The 11,552-nt window shown below is 39.4% G+C and overlaps 1 protein-coding gene across 1 annotated transcript in view; it reads left to right on the top strand.

The window, feature by feature from the left end:
- The first annotated feature begins 2,227 nt into the window (after positions 1-2,227).
- The window catches only part of mipepa (mitochondrial intermediate peptidase a), a 28,440-nt gene continuing 19,115 nt past the window's right edge, over positions 2,228-11,552 (top strand). The window contains exons 1-11 of the mRNA XM_063016599.1: positions 2,228-2,377; positions 3,505-3,678; positions 3,939-4,027; positions 4,116-4,202; positions 5,155-5,218; positions 5,743-5,925; positions 6,600-6,756; positions 6,878-6,926; positions 8,384-8,444; positions 8,544-8,596; positions 11,290-11,443. Coding sequence (XP_062872669.1) covers positions 2,228-2,377; positions 3,505-3,678; positions 3,939-4,027; positions 4,116-4,202; positions 5,155-5,218; positions 5,743-5,925; positions 6,600-6,756; positions 6,878-6,926; positions 8,384-8,444; positions 8,544-8,596; positions 11,290-11,443 — 1,221 coding nt within the window. The remainder of the gene's footprint in view (positions 2,378-3,504; positions 3,679-3,938; positions 4,028-4,115; positions 4,203-5,154; positions 5,219-5,742; positions 5,926-6,599; positions 6,757-6,877; positions 6,927-8,383; positions 8,445-8,543; positions 8,597-11,289; positions 11,444-11,552) is intronic.

Here is an 11,552-nt window from a genome sequence, read left to right as displayed (position 1 = left end):
GTTATTTTCAGAAGACAGTAAATCTACACTGCTATACAAGTTGTACACTGACTACTCTAAGTTATATCCAAGTTTCATGTCTATAGTGTTGTCCCATGAAAAGATATAATGAATTATTTGCAGAAATGTGAGGGGTGTACTCACTTTCGTGATACACTGTATATATATATATATATATGAACCGCAGCTCCCCAGTGCCAGCAACACTCATGCAGCCCAAGACCATGATGCTACCACCACCATGCTTGACTGTAGGCAAGATACAGTTGTCTTGGTACTTCTCACCAGGGCGCCGCCACACATGCTGGACACCATCTGAGCCAAACAAGATTATCTTGGTCTCGTCAGACCACAGGGCATTCCAGTAATCCATGTTCTTGGACTGCTTGTCTTCAGCAAACTGTTTGCGGGCTTTCTTGTGCGTCACCTTCCTTCTGGGATGACGACCATGCAGACCGAGTTGATGCAGTGTGCGGCGTATGGTCTGAGCACTGACAGGCTGACCTCCCACGTCTTCAACCTCTGCAGCAATGCTGGCAGCACTCATGTGTCTATTTTTTAAAGCCAACCTCTGGATATGACGCCGAACACGTGGACTCAACTTCTTTGGTCGACCCTGGCGAAGCCTGTTCCGAGTGGAACCTGTCCTGGAAAACCGCTGTATGACCTTGGCCACCATGCTGTAGCTCAGTTTCAGGGTGTTAGCAATCTTCTTATAGCCCAGGCCATCTTTGTGGAGAGCAACAATTCTATTTCTCACATCCTCAGAGAGTTCTTTGCCATGAGGTGCCATGTTGAATATCCAGTGGCCAGTATGAGAGAATTGTACCCAAAACACCAAATTTAACAGCCCTGCTCCCCATTTACACCTGGGACCTTGACACATGACACCAGGGAGGGACAACAACACATTTGGGCACAATTTGGACATGTTCACTGTGGGGTGTACTCACTTATGTTGCCAGCTATTTAGACATTAATGGCTGTGTGTTGAGTTATTTTCAGAAGACAGTAAATCTACACTGCTATACAAGCTGTACACTGACTACTCTAAGTTATATCCAAGTTTCATGTCTATAGTGTTGTCCCATGAAAAGATATAATGAAATATTTGCAGAAATGTGAGGGGTGTACTCACTTTTGTGATACACTGTATATATATATATATATATATATGTGTGTGTGTGTGTTTTGTGTGTGTGTGCGTGCGTGCGTGCGTACTCGGAGGCAACCCACACGGACACTTACTAAACACCACACAAACAGCCAAGGGAAACCCGCTTCAAAAAGGGTAAAAACTGGAGGTGAGATTCAAACTAAGGTCTTCAGGACCCTAGAAATGTGTAGCACTCACTCAGTCTGTTGCCGGTTTTATACCCCAGACTTGTCAAAAACATCCAAAATCAGCAAACTTGCTTCCATTTATACCAGGGATCTTTATCCATAATGTCTGGCTTAATGTATTCACATTTTGTTTTACCATGAAAGGCTTAAATACACAACCATTATTCATTATGCAACATTAACAAATGTTTGATCCTGGTCAGGGTCATACTGGACCACTAGGTGCAACAATATACACTCAAATCAGGGTGCCAGTTTACCCCTGGACATCACACAGTCTCCTACCTTCACTTTAACATACTGTACATTTGGGCAATTTAGAGTTGCCAATCTAAAACAAAACTGTGATTACACTGAGTGACAGTAGATGTCGCTAGGCGTTGATATTAATGTAATACGTTCCCTCTTCTAAGTATCTGAAGAAGAAAGCCCATCGCCCCTTTTATTTAAGGCGCTATTTCAAATGTCTTTATGCTCCCTATATTAGTGCACTACATCTGGAATACGGCAAATGCCTCTCCACTCGGTTAAGTGCACTTTTATTGGATAAATAGTGGATTTGGATTCAGTCTGGAATAGGAAAGGCAGACAGGATACCGCATGGATAACCTTTGATTCAATCAGTCAAAAGCTAAAGTTAGTGTTTAATCAGATTAATTTCACTACAACAACGCGATAAAATACATTAATGCGTGGAAAAAATAATGACATTACAATTCCCATAAGGTTATTAATTGTATTATAGAAATAAGCGGATAACGCATTGTACTCTGTCATGTTTATATCTCAGCAGGTTAGCACCTGGTGTATGTTATGATAGGCTGTGTTCTGTATTGCTTGATATTATAGTTCAGTAAAGTTTTGTCAGTATACATATTAAATCATGTCCGCTTGTAAAGTGTTATTTCTGGGTGTTTTAAGACACCGGGTTCGGTTGAGATTATGTAGTAGAAATGTCACCACTTGGTCACCGGTTGGAGCTGCGTTCAACGCCAAAGCTGCAAAGAGACTGGACCTGTATCAACAAAACGTGGTAAGAAATAGAAAATTAACACATATATAGTAGCTTTAATTAATGAACTTCACATACAATAACAGTAAGGAGGAAACCGTTTGCTTTCAGTTGATAGAAAATTAAATTTAAAAAAAGACCCTAGAGTGGAGACTGTTATAGTTGCAATGCGTGAGGGAACTGTGCTTTTGGAATTGGATGTCCAACAAACTTATTGTTGGGTTTTACATGCTGTTTGCCATGTAGTTTTGATATAAATATACACCAATCAGGCATTTTATCAGCTCCACTTACCATATAGAAGTACTTTGTAGTTCTACAATTACGGACTGTAGTGCATCTGTTTCTCTACATACTTTTTTTAGCCTGCTTTCACCCTGTTCTTCAATGGTCAGGACCCCTCCAGGACCACCACAGAGTAGGTATTATTTGGGTGGTGGATCATTCTCAGCACTGCAGTGACACTGACATGGTGGTGGTGTGTTAGTGTGTGTTGTGCTGGGATGAGTGGATCAGACCTGTGTCAGCGCTGTTGGAGTTTTTAAACACCTCACTGTCACTGCTTGACTGAATAGTCCACCAACCAAAAATATCCAGCCAACAGCACCCCATGGGCAGCGTCCTGTGACCACTGATGAAGGTCTAGAAGATGACCAACTCAAACAGCAGCAATAGATGAGCGATCGTCTCTGACTTTACATCTACAAGGTGGACCAACTAGGTAGGAGTGTCTAATAGAGAGGACAGTGAGTGGACACTGTGTTTAAAAACTCCAGCAGCGCTGCTGTCTCTGATCCACACATACCAGCACAACACACACTAACACACCACCACCATGACATTGTCACTGCAGTGCTGAGAATGATCCACCACCTAAATAATACCTGCTCTGTGGTGGTCCTGTGTGGTCCTGACCATTGAAGAACAGGGTGAAAGCAGGCTAAAAAGGTATGTAGAGAAACAGATGGACTACAGAGCTAAGAGAATGGACAGTGAGTGTAGAAACAAGGAAGTGGTCATAATGTTATGTCTGATCGGTGTAAGTACTCAAGTACAAATATGCAACATACCTGAAAATACTGCTTTATGTTGGGATGTAAATTTTAAAAGCACTCATGGGATAATGTGTCTTATTTGTTTTGGCGTAGGGTTTGTTTGGGGTTCCTGAGCTGAAGAGCACTGAGGGGTTTGAGGTGGTCCAGAAGAAAGCTCTACAGGAGACCGAGTGCCTGGTGGAGAAAGCCTGCAGTACGCCGCCTGGACGAGTGACCGTGGAAACATTTGACAAACTGTCAGACAGTTTATGCAGAGTGGCTGATCTGGTAATGCTGAAACACAGATGTATTCGTTTATACAAACAACATGTTGTTTGATACTGTATGATGTCAGAACTCTCCATCAGTGTGTATGTTATTTTATACCACAGAACATTTATATCTCTAATTTTGAATGGTTAATAAAAGTATACCGCTGATTGGAAAGTATACATTTCAGGAAATAAGCTTTTCATTTTAATATATAGATAAATAAATTTTTTAAGCTCACTCTGGAGTGTTTGTTTTACATGTTATGGTCTTTTTAGGCAGACTTTATTAAAGTGGCTCATCCAGATCCACAGTACAGAGAAGCAGCAGAGAAAACCTGCATCAAAATTGGTACCACAGTGGAAAAGTATGACCGTTTTTGGTGCATTGTACTTTTAAGAGAAAATACAGATCATTAGTAATGGTTAACAATGTCTATTTTCTTTTTATTATAGGTTAAACACTAATGTTGATTTATGCAAGAGTTTGAAGAATCTGTTGGATAATGAAGAGGTTCTGGCCAAGCTGGATCCAGAAACAAGGTTTATCTTTTGATCTGTTGTTGTGTGGACATGTCTTCTGCCTATTTTTTAGTTTTAGGATAACTACTAAACTACCAGTTAACCAATAACCAGCAAAAAAGTTTTTGTTAAGGCGCCCAGGTGGCGCAGCGGGATATTCCGCTTGCACACCAGCACCGAGTTTCTAAACTCCCAGGTTCAAAACTCGGTGTTACCACCGGTCGGCTGGGCGCCGTCTAGCGGGCATAATTGGCAGTGCCTGCAGCAGATACTAATTGGCCACCATATCTGCAGGGTGGGGGCCGGACTATTTGTGGGTGGGTGGGTCTTCATACGTTGTGTAAGGACCCTGATTGGCGGAAGAGACGCCTGTGCAGAAAGCAGGGGCGAGAAGAGGAGGGTTGTGCAGGTCTCGGAAGAGGCGTGTAGAGCGACGTGCTCTCCTCGGATGCAACCTGATATCTCCCAGCAGCGGAAGACAAAATTGAGTGAAAATGCATTAAAAAAAACAAGTTTTTGTTTATTAATGCTGTTGTTTAAAAAGGTCATTTAAATTCATGACCCCCATTAGCTCTTAAGATACAGGGACACACAAGCGCTCAGACCGCTGATTCGAGGCTTACCATCAGTGTACAAGCACCAAATTGTTCCCTTTTACTAAGGACTTAGCATTTAGACCTGTACTGTTTCTGTATACTCACTAACTCCTAAACAGTATTTGTAACTTTAAGGTGATTTAATACTTATTGATCCTGGGAGCTTTAAACTGGTGTAGATATTTTCTCTCTTGCTATCTCACCATTTCACTTCTTGTCTCTGAGCATGGTATAACGTGGATAACTTCATTTGCAACATATTGTTTCATATTAGGCTTATTTTATTTATCCACTTTTTTTCTTTATCACCTGTCTTTAATAATTTAAGAGGTCTGTTTTAATACTTTAATGTGTCTGCTTCTTTCTGTTTTTGAAAGGCGAGTAGCTGAACTCTTTATGTTTGACTTTGAGATAAGTGGGATTCATCTGGATGAAAAACAGGTCTGATCACATTCACATGTTTTTTTACTGTTAATGGTTACTATGGTCATCTTTAATGTAAATACTAATGGACATGGTTAGTCATAGTAAATTATACAGTAGCCGTCATTGTGAAGGGTTTTTTATGCAAAGAATGTGGACCTGTTTTGTAACTCGTACACTTACGTACATTTAGTGGGCCGCTGTTCCTCCTTGGGACACCTGTCCTGGCTAGGAAGGGCCATACCTAACAGTAGCTTACTCTAGCTTACTCTGACCTGTGCAGTTGCCAACCGCTTTTTTTTTTTATTATTTGCACAGGGCAGGTTCACATAGGAATCAGTATCCACAAATGTTTACTTTCACCATCTTCACAAAGACTACAGTGTAGTCTGCTTTTTATTATTTCAGTGTATGTCAATCTGTCCATTCAAAATTTTTTCAGTATTACTATATTTTGACAATTTTCTACTAATTGAATAATGATGCACCAGTTACACTTGAAGTGCTCGTATATTCAAGACCTTTTCTTCTTTTTGTCACAGAGAAAAGAAGCGGTCAATTTGAATGTTCAGCTTTTGGATCTAAACAATCGCTTTCTAATGGGCTGCCACACGCCGAACCGAATCGAGAGAAGAGTGCTCCCTAATCACCTTCACCAGCATTTCGCCAGTGAAGGCAAATACATCCAGATAGCAGGATTACATGCTGATTCACCTGATGATCTGGTAGGTCTTAAAATCAGGTCAAAGTATGCGTCTTAAGAGTTGTAGCTTTTTTTTTTCCATGCTCTCTCTATGTATGATTGGTCTTACCTGTGGGTACCCTGGTTTTCTCTTGCCTTTTAAAAACGTGCAGTCTGTTGATTGGCTGCTCTATATTGCTTGTAGGTGTGAGTAAGTGGATGGGTGAGTTCTCTGATTGATTGGTACTCTTGAAAACAGTGTTTGTGGGTAGGCACTGGACCAACACCAATATACTCAAGAATAAACACATAGTGAGGATAAAAAAAATAAATAAATACAGTATTAAGAAACAACCTTTAAAGATACTACAGTGTATCCAACTGTAAAACTATTTTCCAAACTTAACTCTGTGTCTTCTGACGGTGCTATAAGATTATTTTTTTTGCTGGTGGAACTGGTGCATTGCAGTAAGTGGATGAAATAATGGTTTTTTTTTTTAGTTTTGTAATTCAAAATACAATTAGATTTAAACTCTATTAAAACATCAAAACATATGATTACACTTGAACTCTAATTCTGGCAAGCAGAGGGGTCAAAGATTCACCCATAGTGGCCGAGGAGGCTAATACACATATAACCAAATATTACTTGTGCTGTATGTTGAATATTTGAACCAGCAGAGAATCTTTTGTCCTCACCTGTATGTGCTGTTTTAGGTTCGGGAAGTTGCCTACAGGATTTTCCTCTACCCAAATAGTGAAATGTTGAGAACCCTTGAGGAACTGCTATCCTGCAGAAATAAGCTAGCGAAGCTGGTGGGCTATGAATCATATTCACACAGAGCACTGAAAGGAGCCATGGCTAAAAGTCCAGGTAATAAAATCCTCAGAATTGTCTTATTATTGTGTTCTAACATTTAAATTCATGTCATAGTGTGTATGTGTGTGTTTTTTGTTATAATTATTTATTGATTTGGATTTTTTACCCTCTACAGACGTAGTGATGAACTTTCTACAACTTCTAACGGACAAACTAAAAGACAGGTGGAGTTACCCCAAAAAATACCCACTTAATATGAACGGTTTTGCAAAAAAGGGACTAATTTGCAGTGCAAATTCATTGTTCACCACTGTTAAAGTGCAACCACAGCAATTACTGACTTGTGAATGATGCTTCAGGCTTAGTTAGTTTAAATACTTAAAAACAAGTTAAATATTGTTCATCTTGTGCTTTTGTATTGTAAAAATAGCATGAAAAGGATCTCTCATTTGCATCATTTTAAATTTTTTAAGGTGAATAATTAACTTTTAATAGACAGTGGTAGCTCAGTGGTTAAGGCATTGGACTAATTATCTGAGAGTTGGCGGTTTAAGTCCCACCACATCCAGGTTGCCACTTTTGGGCCCCTGAGCAAGGCGCTTAACCCTCATTTGCTTAAAAATTGTGTTTAGTCATAATTGTAAATCTCTTTGGATAACAGCATCTACTAAATGCTGAAAATGTAAATGAAATGTAAATGTATTTTTGACCAGTGGGTGTCTCTCTAGGCCCAGTAAAGGCTCAATAAAGTGACCAAAACTGGATTGTTTGAATACATAGCACATAGTGGTGATCTAATACACAATTCTGAAAAAATACACTAGATCCTTTTCTGTAATCCAGCGGCCCCCAACTCTTTTTGCGCTATGGACCAGTTTTATATAAGATATAATTTCACAGACCAGTGGAGGCGGCAGGATTTAACTATACTGCTTACAAATGATTGAAAATTAGCTTTTTTTTCTCTGAAATGAGACGCTGCTGCCACCTAGGGGTGATAGGAGACAATAACACCAAAGTGTTTTGGAAATGGATGCAGTGAAAACTGCTTTTCTAGCGATTTCTAATTATTTATTCTTTATGTGCAGCCCGGTGGTCTGCGGCCCGGTGGTTGGGGACCAGTGCTGTAATCTATCTTGGCACGTGTATATAGAATGTTGGGGTGGAACTAAATCATAATCATAACCACTTTCCAAAAAGAGATTTTGCAGAAGTTACTAAAACCTTGTATAAAGTATAAAGTAAAGTATATAGTGTAAAGTCTTTAACCTCATATTGAAAAGAGCTTGTAGCCTGCACACTGCATTTCAGTGTACTTAAATGAGATTTTGACTCTAAGCTTTTCAGTGTTATAATAAAAATATAAAGGGGGCTTACAAACATTCAGACCTTCTAGATTAGGAATGTTCAAACTTTTTTGTTAACAAATAAAGAAAGTTTGTCATATCCAAACATTTACAGGCTAGTTGTCGTTACTTATGTAATATTCAGTAATTAGTATTAAAAAATATGAAGAAATCCCAAATATATAAACGTCAATGTAAACGTTTGGCTCATTGCAGACTTTTTTTTTTTTTTAAGTTGAGGAGTTTTTTTTATATCCACAAGGTGGCAGTATGCCCCAAACTTTAAAATGACCTGTCGTTTTGACATTTTTGAAAAAATCTTATTTCTTTACCAGAACTGCAAAGGACCTAGAAATGATGAAAGACATGAAAACTAAATTAAATCCCATGAATCCGGTAAGCACCAAACTACCTTATATATTGATATAATGTTGTGTAGCTGAATTATGTTATAATTCAACAGAACATTCAGTCTATCCTGTCTTTTCTGTGTAGGATCTTATGCCATGGGATCACCCCTACCTGAGTGGAGTTATACGTGCTGAAAGGTGAGTTTTGGTCAAAAATACAGAAATCATACCCTTTATTCTAATCACCAACACTACCTGCTGTCACCTGTGATGAAATGATGAAAAGTTAGTATTTTAACGTTAATTGACAGAGCTATATTGAAATGAGATTAAAATAAGCCTATTTTTAAATTTGTTTACATACTTAATATTATAAAGCTGCCTTCTCATATGGTGGTACATTATATATCTGTTCATTCATTTCTACTTTCATCCTGGAGGGTCACGGTGGGTTCAGGGTGCCTGAGAAGGCAAAAATATGCTCTAGAAAGTGTGTCAATCCATTGCAGGACAACACTCACTCATTTACACACACTCTCATTCACATGTATGGGCAGTTTACAGTAGTCATGTTTCTGGGAGGTAAAAGGAAACCAGAGTATCCAGAAGAAAACCATGCAGACATTGAGGATCAAACTCCTGATTTTCTGGTCGCATGGTAATGCGCTGCTGCATATTTTAAAGAATTAAACCTTATATTTTTGACACATTTTATTCCTAAATGGCAAAGCCATTGCACAAAGTTGATTAAAGCTGCTAATGGAGATATAAAATAACCTAAGTTTGGGGAAAAAATGATCCGTCTGAAACTCTTCCCAACTGTCTGCCTGTGTATTTACCCATCAATTAAAAGGGGTTGGCTGCCCAGCACAAAGAGGAACTCCAGCACTATATTCATTCCCTCTCTTCATTCACTATAGTTGAAGGTGTGACCTGCACTTGTAAACCTAAACTGCATACTAACATTGTAGACAGTGTGTAAGAATAGTAGTAACATTGTTGTTGTTGGTGTCCTAATTTGATGCACTGTTTAATAGTAGTCAATGTGTCTATATTCTGTGTGCATATTGTATTACTTAGTAAGCATAACCAATTGAACTCAAGTGTTGCCTTGGACCTAGAACCTTTGGTACTGGTGGATCATATTTCTAGTTTCCAGCATGCAAACTCACTTTGTGCAGTGGAAAAAGTATTTAGACCTCATCCACTGACTCCAATCCATTTAAGCTTGTTCTGGCAAAAGCTAAAGGTCATCATAAAAATCTGGATTATAGATTTTGGACTGCACACCAATGCTTTTTTGAGCTTTGGCTCCACTGTAAAGTTCCGGCTCTGACAGACATGTTAACTGGCTTTTATTAGCACCAGTCTTTCTTTTGGAGAAGCTCTGCACTGTTTCCAGCTCAGGCTTTTTTGGCAGCAGTTGTGTCTGAATGGAGGAGGGAAGGGAGTTCATTTAAGTCATAAAACCTCTTTTTACTGCTCTTGGATGAGAATGAAATATTGAAGATCTGTCCTTAGTTTAAGGTCTGTGTAGTATTTTAAAATTTTATGGGTTCATTTTAGGCTATATTAATTCTTCCAGCATGTTTTGAAGTCTGTTGAAGGGCTGTCATCTATCTTCAAAAACTGCATTTGAATTTTGTTCCCTTTTTAAAAATTCTTCTTTTTATTGTTTTCCCCCTTTCTTCACCCAATCCAGTTGTGGCCATTTGGAGTTTCTTGCTCCCATTACTGCCACCAACCCTGATCAAGGAGCCCCGAGGCTGTCACACGCCCCCTCTGACACGAATCCAGTCATTGATCGCTTCTTTTTACTGGCTAGGAAGACGGTCTCACAGAGTGCAGCCACGCACTGCCATCCACGATCAGCCGTCATTGTGCAGGTGGCTTGACCGGTCAGCAGAGGTCATAATTGCCCTAGTGACAAGGCACTCTGTTTCAGCAATTGCTCTTCCCCCTACAGGGACACAGCCATTCATTTGTCTGTGTAGGCGCCCAGGTTGAGATTCAGACTCGTGAGCTTGAGATGTTAAGCTTTGTGAATTTTGCTTCGACCTGGCCGGGCATCCACCTTGGCAGTGTTTGGGAAGGAGGGGGGTCTTACTGTGATTTATTTGCTACATTTTGGCTACTTTGTGCCCATTTATCATAAGACTGCATCTACAATAGACACTGATGCTTTAGAAAAAGATGTCCGAACAAATGCTTACCAAGATTCTCAGCCATTAATGATAATGTCAGTGTTGGGATTCAAACTCACGTTTTCCTATGACAGGGTGAACATTGTAGCAACAATTGGCAACTGAGTTTCAGTTGATTGCTTGCTTAAGAGAGAACTTCTAAAGTAATAAAGGCAATAACTTAATTATTAATAATTTTCAGCACCCCATTGTCATGAGTCAGTACCTGGTGGTTACAAAGTAGTTTACCCCAGATGTCCACTGTCTTTTACTTCAGTAAATGATCATCTGTGATGCCTGGACATTGCAGGGTTTTTTCTTGGTCTGCTAAACTAGTGCTTAGAAAGTCCTAGAACTTTATAAAATTTAAAATTGTATTTATGTTGAAGCATATGTAGGAAAATTGTAATGGCACGGTGGCTTGGTGGGTAGCAATGCCACCTCACAGCAAGAAGGTCCTGGGTTTGATTGCCAGGTGGAGCAGTCCAGGTCTAAAGACATGCAATTGAGGTAAATTGGAGATACAAAATTGTCCATGACTGTGTTTGACATTAAAACTTGAACTGATAAATCTTGTGTAACCAGTAACTACCTGTCCTGTCATGAATGTAACCAAAGTGTGTAAAACATGACGTTAAAATCCTAATAAATAAGGAAATTTGTTACCTGTCATGATTTTGTCTCTTTGGTGTGTGTTTTATGTTACAGGTTCAACATCGAGCCAAGTCTATACAGCCCGTACTTCTCTCTTGGTGCCTGTATGGAGGGTCTGAACAATCTTTTTACACAGCTGTTTGGTGTTTCACTTATGGCTGAACAACCCAGTGCAGGAGAGGTGTGGAACGACGACGTACGCAAACTGGTAAGATTTAAAAGGAAAGAAGAAGTGGGTTAGATATTGTACTGGGGCTTTTAAAAATAACCTTTCTACAAGACTACAATAGACTGTAAGGTGAGAATTTCCTGACTGT

Source organism: Trichomycterus rosablanca, chromosome 20, assembly GCF_030014385.1.
Source record: "Trichomycterus rosablanca isolate fTriRos1 chromosome 20, fTriRos1.hap1, whole genome shotgun sequence".
Classification (NCBI taxonomy): domain Eukaryota; kingdom Metazoa; phylum Chordata; class Actinopteri; order Siluriformes; family Trichomycteridae; genus Trichomycterus; species Trichomycterus rosablanca.
The sequence above is the reverse complement of the archived record's forward strand: the minus strand, read 5'-3'. Positions and strand labels throughout refer to the sequence as shown.